The 18,085-nt window shown below is 38.3% G+C and overlaps 1 protein-coding gene across 2 annotated transcripts in view; it reads left to right on the top strand.

Annotated features, from left to right (window-relative positions):
- LOC135981294 (ubiquitin carboxyl-terminal hydrolase MINDY-3-like) overlaps positions 1 to 16,230 on the top strand; it is a 40,950-nt gene extending 24,720 nt beyond the window's left edge. Inside the window, exons 3-7 of one of the 2 annotated variants that reach the window (XM_065583075.1) lie at positions 5,425 to 5,497; positions 6,620 to 6,692; positions 10,966 to 11,053; positions 13,438 to 13,509; positions 15,148 to 16,230. In XM_065583075.1, coding sequence (XP_065439147.1) covers positions 5,425 to 5,497; positions 6,620 to 6,692; positions 10,966 to 11,053; positions 13,438 to 13,509; positions 15,148 to 15,297 — 456 coding nt within the window. In that variant the 3' untranslated portion in view covers positions 15,298 to 16,230. The remainder of the gene's footprint in view (positions 1 to 5,424; positions 5,498 to 6,619; positions 6,693 to 10,965; positions 11,054 to 13,437; positions 13,510 to 15,147) is intronic. The other variant, XM_065583076.1, reaches the window with a different exon arrangement.
- Positions 16,231 to 18,085: the final 1,855 nt, after the last annotated feature.

Here is an 18,085-nt window from a genome sequence, read left to right as displayed (position 1 = left end):
CTCCAGAGAAAATAATAATAAAAAACAACAGTAATAAGTAAACAAAGATTTGGAGGTCCGTTCAAAAGTGTGGTGATCCAGATGTGGCCCACATTCTCCCTATTGACTATCCCTGCCGTAGGGAATGTGGGTCATATACGTATGAAGGTGTTTTAATTTGTTATTACCTGCTATCATAGCACAATATTCCATCTGAAGTCTAAAGTTACTATGAACTTTAGGGTTTTTTCGCACTTTTAAAAAAAGTACAAGTTGATTTTCTTGGCACTTCTCTGTGGTAGCTAATGGTGCTTTTCTGATCTTGCTATTTTAAACAATGAAAACTGTAGTGTAGAGTTAAAGCTTCATGTAAAGCAAATTATGTAATCTCCTCTTGAATGACTTACATAGAACATCAAAATTCCATACTTTAAAAATTTAATGCGTAACAAATAGCTGGCTTTATTCCAATTTAGCATTTGGCTTAAAGTTGTAGCCATTTACTGTACAAGCATACAATTTATTTCAGATGCCAATTAATGAATAGAAAGACTGATTCCTTGTGTTCCTTCGTGGTCACGCATATTGAAACGAGAAGATAGGCATGTGCATGGCCCAACACAAATTATGAATATTTACATTATTTCAGTTTTGTTACCAAACGAAGACCATTAAACAAGTAATCAAGTCATATCTATGGGAATTTGTTGGAGATATTTTGAGAATGGGAACTCTTCTTCCGTATCCTGTGGAATTGTAAAAAGTTAAACAAGTACAAGATCATATTGTGATGGGTTAAAGGGACCTAAAAATAGCCTCTCCAATCCTGAGTCTATCATTCGCCAGGAAAGAAACCAGCAGCTCCTCAGCCCACTTGCCTTGACAAAAGTTTCTGTTAGACCAAGTGAAGAGTCTTTCAGGCCCTGTATAAAATTAGGAAGGAGTTGTGTTTGAAAGGTTCCAGCCTGAGTGTCTTTGTCTTGTCCTACACCCCCAAATACAGTTCTATTAAACGTAATCAGAGCATTCTGGATATTCATTATTGCTGCAATGTTTCATTTTCTTCGTATGTAAAGTTCTTAAGGTTGTTTTTTAACTTTTTCAAATATTATTTATTTGTATTACTGTAGTGCCTACGGGCCAGAGTCATAGACCAGGACCCCATTGTACTAGGTACTGTACAAATACAGAACAAAAAGACAGCCACTGCCTCAAGGGATTTATAATCTGATAGACAACAGATGGATATAGACAGATGAGGGAGTACAAGTAAACAATGAAATAATATTGGTCATGATAGGCACATGAGCAGCCTAACCGTTGTAAAGTTTTTTGTAGGCTTCGTGGCAAAGGAGAGATTTGAAGGTGGGTAATCAAGTCAGTAGCTTTGTAGACGTTTATAGGGAGTGCCTTCCAAGCCTATGGGTCAGCATGGGAGAAAGCAATGAAGGTGTGTTACAAAATTGAACAAGTGGGCAGTGGAGGCTGGCATCACAGGTCAATAGGAGATGAGTGTCAACAGCAAAATAGTGAATGAGAGATGATTGATAGGGTGGGAATTGGCTGAATGGCCTTGGAAGTGAATATGAGCAGCTTGTTGTAGAAATGGGGGGCAAGTAGAGGGATTCAAAGAGGGATAATGCGATCAAAGCGATGCCCTAGGAAAACGATATTTGCAATAGTGTTCTGACTGGATATGAGTGGGGCAGGTTTGCATTTGTCAAGGCTAGAGAGAAGGTGTGGATAAAGTAAATAAGGAAGTGTTATTTACTCCTCACAGCACAAGAACTAGGGGTCACCAAATGAAATTAATAGGCAACAGGTTTAAAACAAACAGAAGGAAGTATTTCTTCACACAGTGCAGTCAGTCAGTTTGTGGAACTCTTTGTCAAAGGATGTTATGAAGGTCAAGACTATAACAGTTCAAAAAAGAACTAGATAAATTCATGGAGCATAGGTGCATCAATGGCTATTAGCCAGGATGGGGAGAGATGGTGTCCCTAGCCTCTGCTTTCCAGAAATGGATGACGGGATGGATCACTTGATGATTATCTGTTCTGTTTATTCCCTCTGAAGCACCTCGCATGGGCCACTGTTGGAAGATGGGATACTGGGTTAGAATGACCTTTGCTCTGACCCAATATGGTCATTCTTATGTTAAGGATGTTGCAGTAACGGAGATGCAAGATAAAGAGCTAATTTTGTTCCCTCCATCAAACTTCTGTTACAACGTTTGGTTGGAAGAATTATTATTTTTTAATCCTATCATTTGGTGGTGTAACAGTTTGGCTTTTTTTTGCAAAACTTGCAGTTGGGAAAGGAGCTCAGATAAAGTATATAAATATGAGAATGTACTGCTAAAAGTATTGAGGTTCTATAACATTGTTCTAGTTATCAAACTTATTACAGTGCCTTTTTATTAGTTTTTCTTAAATAGGAATGCCATTTATTTTAAGTTGTACAAATTGTTCATCACATATGGGGATTCCTAATATGTCATTGTATGCCAATTTAGCATCGTAAAGAAGTAAATCGTTACATATACTTTCAATGAATTATGAGAGCAAGGTTACAAGCTTACCTTTCCATGCAGGAAGGTATTTAAGCACATGCCAATGTTAAAGTTAAGCATATTTTTACATATCTTGCTCATTTGGAGCATTTGCAATTGAGACCTAAAATAAGAATGAAATTCTGGTTGAATGCATTTCACTTCTATTTTTCCCTGAAGTAGCTTTTTCTTTCTTTAATCTAATATGTGGGTCACTGTACTAAAATAACATACTTTATGTAGATGCATGGCTTCCATTTATGTCTACTCAGTTAAATTGAACAATAGTACAGGCCTGCACAATCCAGACTAAAACTATTTGTCTCATACTGAAATCTGCTGACTGAAAGTATTGTCTTTGATTTTCTGCTTTAAGAAAATGAAAATAAATTAGAAAAAAATGTTTTGTACTCTGAGTCATAGGTAGGGCAACTTTTTTTTTTTTTTTTTTAAACTTGTAACAAATTATTTAGGTTTAGTGCAATGTAAACATAAGACTGGCAAGGACCTCCTGGGTCATTGAGTCCAGTCTCTTGCTGTTGCCGTCAGCCCTGTCATATAATCCAATTGATAAATTTATCCAGATCAATCTTAAAATTATAGTTAAGTTGTTTGCCCCCACCACTCTCCTCTTATGATTAGAAACCTTCTAATTTCCAACCTAAATGTATTCATGGACAGTTTATGCCCATTTGTTCTTGTGCCAACATTGTCCTTTACTTTAAATAGCTCTTCTCCCTCCCTGATGTTTTACCCCTTGCCCCCCAATGCATTTATAGAGAGCAAGCTTATCCCCCCCTCATCCTTCATTTTGCAAGGCTAAATAAGCCAAGGTCTTTCCTCTAGTAGGATAGGCTCTGCAGTCGTCTGGTCATCCTAATATCCCTTCTCTGCATCTGTTTCAGTTTGAATTCATCTTTCTGGTTACATGGGTAACCAGAATTTTACACAGTATTCCAGATGAGGTCTTATCAGTGCCTTGTGCAGCAATATAAATACTTCTCTAGCTCTACTGGAAATACCTCACCAGATATATCCTAGGATCGCATTTGCCTTTTTTTACAGCCACATCACATTGGTAGCTCAGTCATCCTGTGATCAACAAATGCACCTAGGTCTGTCTTTCTCCTGTCATTTCCAAAGATAAGCTCCAGCTTATCGCAGAAATTCGTATATGTCTAGGAACAAAGAATGTATGCCATACTTACAAGGTGGAGGACTCTATTCTGGTAATCAGTGATTCTGAAAAAGATTTGGGGGTGGATAATCTCCTGAACATGAGCTCCGAGTGTGCTTTGGCCAAAAGGGCTGATATGATCCTGAGACGCATAAACAGGAATCTCGAGTAAGAGTAGAGATGTTATTTTTATCTATGTGTTTGGCACTGATGTGACTGCTGCTGGAATACTGTATCCAGTACTTGTTTCCACAGTTCAAGAAGCAAGTCAATAAACTGGAGATAGTTCAGAGGAGAGCCATGAAAACGATGGAAGGATTTATAAAACATGATACTCAGTTTAGCTTAACAAAGACTTGATTAGTCTATAAGTACCTACATGGGGAACAAGTATTTGATAATGGGCTCTAGCAAAGAAAGGTATAACATGTTCTAATGGCTGGAAGATGAAGCTAGACAAATTCAGACAGGAAATAAGGTGTAAATTTTTAAATGAAGATAGATAATCATTGGAACAATTTACCAAGGGTCATGATGGATTCTCCATCACTGGCAACTTTTAAATCAAGATTGGATGTTTTTCTCAAAGATCTACTATAGGAATTATTTTGGGAACGCTCTATAGCGTGTTATACAGGAGATCAGACTAGATGATCACAATGGTCCCTTCTGGCCTTGGAATCTCTGAAAGTCATACAATTCTTCCTGTATAATATTCCAATGCTTTTCTGTATTGACAATGACTCCCAACTTTGTCCTCAGGAAATTTCCTTAGTACACTAAGGCAAATATTAATTTAGATTGTTTCCAAAAACAGTCCTTGAGGAGCTCCACTAGTAACCTCTCTCCAGCCTGATAGTTCTTTCAACATAACCCAATAGTGGGCAACCTGTGGCCCGCCGCTTTCCGCAGCTCCCATTGGCTGGTAACGGCGAACTGCAGCCACTGGTATCTGCGGGGGGCCATGCCTGTGCACAGTCAATGTCAGCAAAATGTCTCGTGGCCCTCAATCAGATTACCCTGATCGCAGGTTGCCCACCACTGGCATAACCTATTGTCTTCTTCCCTTTAGCCAGTTCCTTACCCACCTAACAATTATTTTATTAATTTCCTTTTTTTTTTCCATTTTAACTAATCTCCATATCAAATTTCTTACTGAAGTCCAGATTAGATTCATTGCATTTCCTTTGTCTAAAGAACTCAGTTATTTTTTCAAAGAAAGTTATTGGGCTAGTTTGGCATGATCTATCTCTGGTATACCCATCTGCATTTTATTGACTTTTCTGTTTTTTTTCCATGTCTTTAATTATTCTTGTCTTTAAAATAAATTTTTTAAGAGTGTTTAACTTTGATTTAAAGGTGTATACCTTTTTAGATTCAAAAGGATTTAGTTGCCAATATAAGCATCCCAATTATAACACTTTTTGCTCTTGGAATCAGCTATTTCTATGCCATGACATCTGCATGACAAGCTATATCCATACCAGGATAGTTGGCTGGAAAGCCATCTAAATAAACCGTAATGCATTCTTAACGCAAGCTTTTTGAACACCACCATTGTGTGGAATTAACTTGAAGCTAATGCTTACCTCTGCGATTATACTTCGTTTCTTCATTAATTTAAGGTTTGAAATTTTTCAGTATGGTCATGTATTTTCATAGTGAAACAATATGTATTGGTCTGAAATAATGAATCTTGTGGAACTTTCTTGTTTAGGATTTGGCCCTTGTTGCCCCTGAAGCTCCTTCAGAACAAGCCAGAAGAGTTTTTCAAACGTATGACCCAGAAGGTAAGGCTGCCTTTTTTTTTTTTTAAGTTTTGGGTTGAAATCTTTATATTAACTTTCTGGAAAAATAGGGCAACAGTTTTACAATACATGCAAAACATTGCACCTCCAGTAGTACAGTCCCCTGCATTGTAAGGCACACAGTTCATGATGAGGCTTAATACTGATTCACAGGGTATGTGTACACTACTGCTGGAAGGTGTAAATTCCAGCTTGGGAGACATACCTGCACTATCTCTGATTTAGTGAGCTAGAGTGCTATAAATCATACATGGCTGCCCTTTGTATGATCTCATCCAAGACCATAGGTATGTACTTGGCACAGCTAGCCCCTCCCGTTGCTTGCACTGCCATGGCTACACTGCTATTTTTAATGAGCTAGCACAATCTGAGCTAGTTACAGATATGTCTCCTCAGGCTGGAATTCACATCTTCCAGCTCTTGTGTAGACGGACATACCCATAGGGAAGTGTGCTACCTCCTGATTAACCGACAAATCACAAAGTGTTGCTGTTTATCAACCTAGTAATAAAATGGACAAGCCTCTTGAAAACTACAGAGCATGAGGAAGTCAAATATAGCAATAGTAGGAAGTAGAGTTCTTACTGTAAACTTTTCAACACTGGGGACTTTGTGTGTTTCTTTGTATGTGACCCACCACTTTCCCTAAGCTTACATTTTCGAAAAATGTAAGACTTTCATACCTGATCCATCGTGTTCTGAGTGGTATGACAAGAACTGAAAGATTCCTTAGTTTCATTTTAGAAATCAGAAGTTGCCTGATATTCACATTTTATTTTAATTAGAAACAAGTTTAGAAACATTCTCTCACCATTTTAAGGTGGCATGATATGTCTATTAGTAAAAAATTGTTTTAAGTTTAATAAGGTTCACATTTTCAAATGTTTTAGAAAAATGGCATTTTTAAGACCAGTAGGCCTGCAGTTTTTTAATTGGTGAAATATGTATGGAAATCATGAGTTCTAAGACATCATCTTGTAACTTTACAGTGCACTCTCAAATTCTAAGATGTGGGTTTGATTACCAGTATTTTGGGTAAAATCCATAATCTTGAAGTGTTTTCAGTTTATTTTCCCCTAATGAGAAAATTTGTCCCATTTGTAGATAATGGATTTATACCTGATACCCTTCTAGAAGATGTAATGAAGGCTTTGGACCTTGTATCAGATCCTGAATAGTAAGTATAATTTGTGTAGCTAAATTTTCATTTAACAGATTAGTTATGTGTTGGTTTTATCTTGAATTGTTAGTAAAGGTCTGTCTCCTCTTACGCGGGGGTTCCGTTCCGCGGTTAGCGCGTAAAGCGAAAACCGCGTATAGCCAAAATCCCATTGAGTTCAATGGCGGGCGAAATCGCTCACACTACAGGTATAGTATTAAAACTGTTGGTTTTTCTCTTTTTTTGTTTTGTTTTTGTTTTTGTTTTTGCCGACTGCGTAAAGTTGAAATCGCGCATGTTAAATGCACGTAAGATGTGACAGACCTGTACATCTAATTCTGTGTAGTGTCCTACGGACAATGTCTCAAAATATTGAGTCAATTGTAAATGAAAGAAAACGGGCCTAAAGATAAGATTCAAAAATTATTTTTGATTTAGAAAGAAGAGTCTTTCGTAGCTCCCAGTTATTGGCTATTTGTGACCCACGTTTCTGTAAGTGCATGTATTTGCCTATGACAACCCAATACTGCAAGGTGAATCTGTGTGCTAGAAAAAACAAGGTCTCTCAACAGCAGACCACCATGTTACAGGAAGATTTAATACCATCCTAGAGCTCAAAGTTCAAAGTGCATTTCAGATTGATTGTGTTTCTGTACAGTTGCATTTTATGTAGTTGTACTTAGCTCTATGTGAAACATATTTTCCCTTCCAGAGGAGAACAGAATTTTGCAAATTCTAGGGAAAGAGCCTGATTTGGGAGGCTTGGAAAGGCTGCTTTTGTTCTACTGCCTCTAAAAAATCTGCTTTGGAAAAGGGAAAAATCCTCCTTCCAAATCCAGCTCTTTCAGAAATGGCTGCTTGGGTTTTAGATATTTGTGGCATAATCATGACCTCTTATTGCACATGGAACATCAGGTGTTGAATGGTCAAGAATCTTTCACAAGAAAGGCATACTTTATTAAAAAGATTCCTTGCTGCACATCGAGCTGTGGAATTTCTCTGTATCCATAGTCTGCAATATTTTCTCTGTTAAAGCAATAGTATTATAGAGTAGGTTCTGACCTATGTAGGTTCACCACATTTTTCAGCGGACATCTAAGTCTTTGTGTTTAGGGTCTCCAATCCATGAAATATGGAACAAACTTAAATAACGTAAAGAGTATTTGGATTCTTAATGCCTTGTATGTTGTCATGCTGTTTTCTTTAAGATAAAAATCAAACGTGGTGGTTGGAAATGTGGTGTTCTTCAAAGCAAATAACATCTAAATTATGTATAAAATAAAATGTAGAAGCTTATAGGAAATATATATATATATATATATAGTTTCCTATAAGCTTCTACATCAGGCTGAGATCTCTTCAGATCTCAAAACCTAACCATCCTCAGACCTGCTCAGTATTTGGGAGGTGTGCAAGGAAAACCATTTTTGGTCGGATAGTTATGCTGGTGACTCAGTAGATGGAATTATTCTATTTCAGTTCTGAACGAATTCCTGCAACATGGCATTGAGGGCACTATTGCTGAAGGTGGCATCTTTAATTAGAGATGAAATGAGATTCTGCTAATTTGTGATTACTAAAGATCCTATGATACTCTTTAGAAGATTAACCCTGTTTAGAATTTAGTTGTTTAGCCCTGTTTAGAATTTGATGGTTACATTTTCCCTAACTTCCATCTATATTTTCAGTTGGTTAATGTTTACTTTCTACATAAGAACGGCCAGTCTGGAATCAGACCAATGGTCTATGTAGCCCAGTATCCTGTCTTCTGACAGTGGCTAATGCCAGATGCTTCAAAAGGAATGAACAGAACAGGGCAATTATCAAGTGATCCATTCCCTGTCATCCAGTCCCAGCATCTGGTAGTCAGAGGCATAGGGACACCAAGAGCATGGGGTTGCATCCCTGACCATCTTAACTAATTATTATTTTAATCCTGTTACAGTTTTGTTCTTCACAACATCCCCTGGTAATAAGTTCCTCCGGTTGACTGCATTATGTGAAGAAGTACTTTCTTTTGTTTGTTTTAAACCTGCTGCCTATTAATTTTTTTGGGTGACTCCTAGATCTTGTGTTAGGTGAAGGGGTAAATAACACATTCACATTGTCCATAGCATTCATGAATTTATAGACCGCTATAATATCCCCTTTCAGTAGTCTCTCTTCTGAATAGTCCCAGTCTTTATAATCTCTCCTCATATGGAAGCTGTTCCATACCCCTAAATATTTTTGTTGCCCTTCTCTGTACCTTTTTCCGTATCTAAAATCTCATTTGAAATGGGGTGACCAGACCTGCCCACAATATTCAAAGTGTGGGCACACCATGGATTTATATACTGGCATTACGATATTTATATATTTTTTTATATATCCGGTTCCTAACATTCTCAGAGCTTATTTGACTTCTTCCGCACATTGAGCAGATGTTTTCAGAGAACTATCCACAATGACTCCAAGATCTTTCTTGAGTGATAACAGCTAATTTAGACCTCAACATTTTGTATATACAGTTGGGATTATGCTTTCCAATGTGCATTGTTTTGCATTTATCAACACTAAATTTCAGCTGCCATTTTGTTGCCCAGTCACCCAGTTTTGTGAGATCCCTCTGTAACTCTTCACAGTCAGCTTTGGACTTAATTATCTTGAGTAATTTTGTATCATTTGCAACCTTTGCCACCTCACTGTTTATCCCTTTTTGCAGATCATTTATGAATATGTTGAACAGCACAGATCCCAGTACTGATCCTTGGGAGATACTGCTATTTACCTTTCTCTGTTCTGAAAACTGACCATTTATGCTTATGCTTTGTTTCCTATCTTTTAACCAGTTACTGATCCATGGGAGGACTATCTTTTATCCCATGACTGCTTAAAATTAGGCTTCAAACTTAGTGTGGCTGAGAGGTTTTTAAACAGTTGCTGTATTATTTTCTAGAGATGTATTTCAGTTAGTAAAGGGGTTTCTCTATATTCATTAGGTTAATTGAAGAGCATTTGAAACGTGGTATACACTTGTGGGCTTATCTACAAAGTGAAATAATGCACCTTACAGGTACTAATGTGTTGCGTGTTGATTGATCCATGTACCCTGCTGCATTTTACCATAGCTCTGTCTGAAACAGTACTATGTTAAAGTGAGCTGTGGAAACAGTAGTGTGCACCAGCGGGCTCTACATGGACCAGTTTAATGCACAATATGTTACTGCGCGTTAGAAATCACACCCTCACACTGCATGTTGCTGCTCCATGTAAACAAGCCCTAAATATGCCTCATGTGCATTCTGTCCACTAATCCATCATGCCTAGAACCTGTTCTAACATTCCAAAACTGAGCAGTTTTCAGACTACTTTGAAAAAAAATAATTAAAATGTTAAACACACCAAAGGTGTGGTTTGCTAGCAGAATGGTAAATATTCTGTCATGGACCAGTGACCAGTTTAAAATTGATGTTAAAATTCTGCTTGATTTACAGGAGAGCTAGTTTAGATACTGTGTGAATTCTAAAATTTCTCATTCAGAAGCCTATCCTGGTAAACTTTTAGAACTAGACTGAGAGCTATAAAAAATATGAATACTTTTTAAAGCTCTGCTAAATAGTGTCTGTAAAATATATTGCATAAATAGAAATGTAAATGTTTTATCAACACTCATTTAGAACGGCTTGCAAAAATCCCACATTACTGCCAATAAAGCTTTTATACTACTCCATGTATATTCTCATTTTCTCTGTTTTTGTATGTATAATATCAAAATAAATGTTAAGTGGTTTGGGCTACTTTAATATGAAAGGCACTATGTAAATATACTATGATAAACATGGGACCTTAGTTCAATTAAATTTATTCTTATCAACTTAATTTTAAAAATCTCTGAAATGTATTCATTGGTGGCTTTTCAAATCCCTATTTAAAAACAGGTTGTTTGGTCAGAGGTCTTCAAAGGATGACTGGTTTGTGTGTTTAAGATGAGGAATGCTTGCAGAATACAGTAAAATGTCTTCTGGGCTAAAGTGTAGGTTTTAGTCTGCCTGACTTTCAACTGACTTTACCTAATAAGGCAATCTTTCAAAATTATAACTACTTCAATTTTGAATAACAGATTACTTTAGTTTAAAAATAACTGCATTTTCTCAAATCTGGTGCCGTTCTGGTGCATTTGTCATTTAAGAGTCTAAATCAAAAAACCTCAATATATTTGGCAGTCAGAATGTTGTAGTACCACATAACATAGTCATGCAAGAATAAAAATGTGCAACTCATATTTTTGTATCCAATGTTCTTGTTTTAGTGTAAATCTCATGAAGACCAAATTAGACCCAGAAGGACTAGGAATCATATTACTGGGTCCCTTTCTGCAAGAATTTTTCCCTGAGCAGGTAACGTAGATGTTTTTTTCTACTACTTATGCCATAGAACATTTTGTATTTCACTAGATAGGATTCTTCAGTGATGCATTAAACATTCATACCTCTAATGTGCTTTTTTGCAAAAGTATTTAGGCTAATAAATGTTGCATTTTTTTGATACTTCGGGTCAGCAGGTAACTCTTTGCACTGTTCAGTTCAATATAACTGTCCCACATGATTAGCATTCCAAAATGTTTAAGTGAAAAAGTATTCTAATTTGTAGCTTTCACACCAAAAAGCACTCGCCACTGAAGCTGCCAAATGTCAGATAAGTAGAGCCTTGTGCAGATGCATCCAATCCGCTATCCACAAAAATTATCTGTGGATATCCGCCAGGCTGAGGCTCCAAGGCATCCCCCATGCCTGAGCCCAGTCGGGGACTGCCGTGGGGAGCCCAGGCGAAGTCGCAGATCCTCCACCTGCCCTCGGCCGGGCAGGGAGTCTGGGGGGCGGGGACACAGCCAGGGGCTGTTCTCAGCCTCCCTTCCCTCCCGCACGGGCAGGTGGTGGGTCCGCTGCAGCTCCCCAGCTTGGTTCCACACAGGCCTGGGAGGGGGGAGAGCTGTGGAGATGCCCTGGAGCTGCTCGAGCCCTCTGCCCAGGGCAGGTGGAGGGTCCACCACAGCTCCCCATAGCTGCCTGCCTGACTGTTATCGTGGCATGGCTGGGCTGCGGCTCAGAGCTGCTCCTCTCCCCAGCCGGAACCAGGTCGGAGAGAGTCATGCTGGCAGCTGTGGGGAGCCCTGGTGGACCCTCCACCTGCCCTGGGTAGAGGTCCTGAGCAGCCCCCTGCAGGTGGAGAGACCCAGGCTCCCAACAGCTGCCAATGCAGCTCTCCTGGACCCAGCTCTGGCCGGGGGGTCAGCGTGGAGCCGCCCACCCGACCACGGTAAGAAGCAAGCAGGCCCCCCACCCAGTGTCCATGCTCCCCAGGACCCCTGCCCAAGGCAGATGGAGGATCCGTGCTGTGGTTCCTCACAGCTACCCGCCCGGTTCTTACCATCAGAGCCCTGCGCGGATACAAAATTTGTATCCCTGTCCACGCTGCTATCTGCAGAAATTGTCCACAGATATAAAGCAGATACCCACGGATTTGCAGGTCTCTACAGATAAGAGGACAAAGTCAGATAAGGAGAAATTGTCATCAAGTATTTTAGATCTAAAATGCCGTTTCTCTTGCCTGGGAATTGGAAATCAGTTTTATTTTCATCTTTTGTGAGAATGAAATGACCACAATGTTATGTACCAGTCTTGCAGCCTTTGTTGCAGCAGTTAGCTAATAAATATTATTCCACGATTTTGCTGACCTAATCGATGCTAGGGCCCAAACAAATCTTTACACATCTCACTATGTGACTTGAAGCTATAGTTAGTAAACAAAATAGCCTTATTAATTTCAGCCATGTTTGAAATACAGGAAAATCAGCATTTGTTTAAAAAAAAATGGAAAATTTATTTTAAAGATAATAAGTGTTACTAAGGAAAAGTGAAACACCCACTACTATTTTAAAAGTATACTTGGCAATGCACCTTTTAAAGATGTAATATAGATCAGAAAAATGTACCGTAACAGAACAATACTGCAATGTGAAACACTAACACAACAATGATTCAAAAGCACTTCTAGAGCTTTGCTGCCAAGATGGTAAGGACTGAATACATTAAGAGATGATTCAATGTCTGGAGGAAGAGTGTAGGCTGCAGCTTTCATTTTCTTAGGATTGAAAGATCCAGAGCTGTGGAACCACTAGAAAGTTTTTTTTAATTAAATTTTATTTCATACAAAAACTGATGTGTTGCAATTATTGACAAGTCTGGAAGCAATATACCACTGACAAAGTGGAATTAGTTGTTTTATTAAATTTAAATATCACTCTTTTTAACTCCAGACATGATTCTTCTGCACTTTTTGGTAAGTGAAGAAGGAATTCTTTCTTGGAAAGAATTTATTAAACCTTTCACTGAGTACTTAAGCATTCTAACTGGATCAGACTTAACAGTTTTAAGTGGCTAGTATTTTTGGGTGTTGAACATGAATCACTTCGGAGGCCCAATTTTCAGAGTGTATATGCTCAACTTTTTTATCATTCCACTTCAAGATATCCAGTTGGGCACTGAATCATTAGTCTCTTTAGGCAACCCAAAATGTTCATCTATTAACAGGTAGTGGAACTGATTCACTGGGTGTTGTATTTTTCTCCTATGAGGGGCCTGGAAAATCTTCTGTATCTTGACTCACCTTTTTTTTCTGACCTACTTGCCCCTTTCCCATCAAGCAAAGTAATTGTAAAGAGAAAAAGGGTGCATGGTAAGCTGATTTTATGATATAAAATGAACTGTCTTGTTTATACCAGGACTCCAGGGTTCCAGAGTCATTCACTGTATATCACTACAATGGATTGAAGCAGTCTAATTATAATGAAAAGGTATGATGATCTGAGAGAAAATGAATTGGAACCTGCTTAGGAGAAACCAATAATCATGACCATGTGATAGCAGTTCACTGTCTTATGTGAAATGAGTTGATGTCAGTGCCATTCCTTGTGTCCAAATTGCAGAACTGTCACCACTTTTGACACTGAACAGTTGGCCAGGTCAAAATTTTTCAGTAGAAACTTGTTTTGCAAAAATTCTCTGCTTTCCACAGAAATTTGATTTTTTTTTTCCCGTTCCGAAAACCAGAAATATTTCAGTTTGGAAATGCTACCTCATACTCCACTTCTCTTCTATATACCATGCTCTCTGGTCAAACCATATTTACTGTGGTACACCAGTCACACTCTTCCAGAGAGGAGGCAATGCATCATGGGAGATGTAGTCAGACCCAGAGAGGAGAATGGGGTTATGAGACAGATTAACTTAAACTCCCATAAATCACCACAGTGGCATTTCAAAATCAAAATTTCTGGTTCTGGCCAAAAAAAGATATTCAAATTTCTGTCAAATCAAAGATTATTCTTCAAAGGAAAAAACATTTTTCAACCAGTTCTAATTAGCACCTTTGCTATCAGTCTGAGTAGAGATTACAAGGAATGAATAGACAGAGACAACTACCAGTGAGGAGGCCCTTCCAGAAAATGCATTTTGATTCCATCACTATTTAATGCTCGTTGAAATCAGAATAACTGGGATTATAAAGTCACCCAAGGGCACCTAAAGCAGTGACCTGTCTTTCAGAAGTGCTGAGCACCTGCCGCTCCAATTCAGTGCAAGCTCTTGGTGCTCGTCACCTCTGAAAATCGGGCCACTTAATTGGGTGGTTAAATAAATATATTCTGTGTGTGCTTATTCATGAAAACATGAAATAAGGAATATAAGATTTTGTCCATCCTCATTATTAACCCTTATTTTCTTGTGCACAATTGTATTTGTCTATTTCTTTTCATTTGTTCTGTCTATTGACACCTGTGTATATATTAATTCACTCCTCCCTCTTTTCTGTTGCATTTGAATTAAAAATATTCAGATAGTTTATAGTAACATTTACCTATATGAGCAAATGTCAGTGCTATAACTTTAGTGTTTCCATATATAGAAACGCAGACTTTGGTGCACTGAAAGCATTCTTCTTCAAAACTATACTACTACTCATCTGAAAATTTGGTCAAAACATGATTTCTGACTTTCTTGTAAGACTCATGCTATACTATAAGGAAAGATTTGTACATGTTTTGCCTGTTGTGCTTTTTCATCTTTTTCTTATCTAAAGCAAATTGAGTTTGTTCAGTGAATGGCCTATTGCCTCAGACTTTTTGCATCATTTAAGTTCTCTATTTTATTTTTCTGCTTTGGCCTTTACTGTCAGTATGTAAACTGCATGAATAATCTATGCCCTGAATAGAAGTTTCAGGCATCAACACCTACCAGTTAGATACTCTGGATCTCATATTTCAATAAATGTGAACTACTTGTATAAAACTTTTAATTTGATTTGAGTTTTTCCTTTTATTATGAAAAGCATGCTTTGTGACAAGTGGCTTCCTACACTGTGAAAACAACATTCTATGTCTATCTGTAAAGGAATTTCAGGAAATATACTGAAGTAGATGGTTTTATTTTGACAGGTCATGTATGTAGAAGGCACAGCAGTTATTATGGGCTTTGAAGATCCAATGCTACAGACTGATGATACTCCAATAAAGCGCTGTTTGCAAACCAAATGGCCATATATAGAATTACTCTGGACCACAGATCGATCTCCTTCATTAAATTGATGTGTTTAGAAGAAATATACTATACTACTATCTAATGCTTTACTGGGGGATTAAGAATTGGCATTTGCTGAAAGCAGTATACTTGACTGTATGAAGCTGTACACTGGTATCATTGATAAATTGTAAATAATGATTACAAACACTTTTCAGTGTTAATTGAAATATTTAATTTTTTTAATCAGATTGATTTCTCTTTATAATAGTTTGTCATTTTTGGTCATTGTGGTAGTATTGTGAGTTCTGTTCTTAAAAAAGCCTACTTATACCATCTAAATTTGCCATCTCATAAAGATTTGAAAAATGTCTAATACTGCAGTATCTGCATGTTAGGTATCAAATTAATCTTTCAACTGTAAAAACATTCAGAAAACATGTTTGCTTCTTGAATCTTTTGGGCACGTTTTGTTATTTAAATTATACTGGCTTACGTTACAGTATCATAATTTGCAGTCTGGACTGGCCTTGCACTGAATGTTTAAATGAGCTTAAACTCTCTGCAATTTTTTCTAAAATTTGGCTCTAACTAAACAACTTTTACAAAAATGGTAAAATTAGGAATAATTTTTAGGCTCTTACTACTTAATATAAACTATAAAAGCCGTTTCGAGGCGGTTGTATATTGCTATGGCTTAGCTATCTGGCATGTTAAAAGTGAAGACAGAGTATGAGGAAAAATAAATGTATTAATATTTATTCAAAGTTGTATAAAGGAAATGTAAAAAATCAACAGCAGGAAGAATTTGTTCTATAATCTTTAAATTGTTCAGATTTATAGTATTGCCAAATACCTCTTCTCAATTTGTCCAAACAGCAATGTAAGCCAGCTTTATTGTATGTGTTAAGTGCATGAAAACATCTGTTATTACATGAGTATATGCCTTTATTTATTATCTAGTTGTTAGCCCTAAATAAAACCTTTTCCCTGAACTATGACCTAGTACTTGCAAGTTTGTTTTTTCAATCTGACCTGTTTACTTCCTCTTCAATTTCTTTTTATTGAAAAAAATAACTGGATAGTAGAGGAGCTAAAAATGGACAATTTTTGAAGTAGAGTGATCTCTTGAGGATATAAACACAAGTTAAAGATAACTAAAGGATCACTTTCGTGCAGTTGATCCACTTAAACTTGCTGTTCACAGACCATAAATGCATAGTGTATATTAATATCAAGAGGGCTAAGAATTCATGTTTAGAAATGTATTTTCTCTACAATGTTTAGGTGGGGATACTTTCTTTTTATGTATAAATAACAGCATGAGTTAGCTTGTTTCCCCATTAAGCAGACCTGTGTTGTTTGAATTGTCAGAACAAAATCTAACAAAACACCTGTATATTGCAGTATTTTCAGTGTAAGTTATGTAGTAATCGCAGACAGAAATAACAAGCTTGTTTGCATGGCATTTTCAGTTATAGCCTCTGTATAAGCATAGAACCATCTACAAATTTACATTTGGAAAACGTCAGCAATGACGTGCTACTCTTGGCTACATCCACATATTCATTCTGAACACTTAACTCTGTAATTAACATTGCTCCTGAGTGCAAAATTGACAGCACCGAGAGTATCTCAGTTTCAAAAACCAAGGAAATAAGGCAGAATTATATTTTCCTGAAAAATTATCTTCTCATGGTCAGTAACAATTTGAGAACTTTTTAAAAAATAGCCTTTCATGTATCTAGACCCAAGGTTAAAATGTCCATTTATCTGATTCAAATTAGAACATGAATATTTTTCACATGTTAACCTGATCACATAAATGGGAATAGCTGTAATGCATGCCCTCTCTAGCCGTGAAGCCATCTTCCACCCAGCTTAAGTGGTCTGGCACACCCTGGCTTTCTGTGCCCCTACCCTGAATCAGGCGGAGTGCCACTACTTCATGCCATCTAAGGGTACGGACTTCTTGTTTACCCACCCACCCCCCAACTTGCTCGTGTTTCACATGGTGACCGAGTGAGCCTGACAGCAACACCTCAAGGCCACCCCTCCTGATCAGGTGATGAAGAAATTTGACCTTCTGGGGTGCAAGATCTACTCCTCTTCAGACCTCCAGTTATTCATTGGCAGCTACCAGACCATCCTGGTGAAGTACGACTTCCTCATTAATCCAAGTTGGAGGAGTTCCAGGCCTTTCTCCCGCCAGTGCAACAGCAGGCTTCTCAGGCCCTACTGGATGAGGTCAAGCTAGTTGCCAAAGTGGCCCTCCAAGCCGCGGTTGACACTGTGTCACACGCGCTGGCATTTGGGATGGTGCTCCACCAGGATTCCTGGCTTCAATCCTCCAGCTTTCCCAAGGAGGTCCAGACCGCCCTAGACCTCCCCTTTGACAGCCACAAACTTCATTGATGAAACAGACAAGTTCCCTCCACTCTCTTAAGGACTCCTGTGCTGCCCTCCGGTCGCTCAGAATCTACACCCTGGCCCCAACTTGCCAGCAGCAGTGGTCGCCCTTCTGACCTCGCCCTCACACTGCCTACCAGCCCTACCCTCAACACCTGCAAGATCCGTATCGCTGGCGCCCGTGCACATAGTGACCTCGCTACTCTGCCGCTGCCACCACCTCCACCTTCCCCCAATGTCCATCCCAGCAATCCTTTTGATTCTTCCCCCAAGAGCCAAGCCACTCCACCCCTTCTGCAGCACCTCATATTGTTTTGGGGCGAAGTCTTGCCCTGTTTGCCACATTTGGAGCAAGATCACCACTGGGTGCTGGATGTTGTTCACCAATTGAGTTCCTCTACTTGTCGCCCACCCCATGGTGGCCCTGGGGATCCTTCCCAGTGCGAT

This window comes from Chrysemys picta, chromosome 2, assembly GCF_011386835.1.
Source record: "Chrysemys picta bellii isolate R12L10 chromosome 2, ASM1138683v2, whole genome shotgun sequence".
Taxonomy (NCBI): Eukaryota; Metazoa; Chordata; order Testudines; family Emydidae; genus Chrysemys; species Chrysemys picta.
Note: the sequence above shows the minus strand (reverse complement) of the source record. Positions and strands in the feature narration are given on the sequence as shown.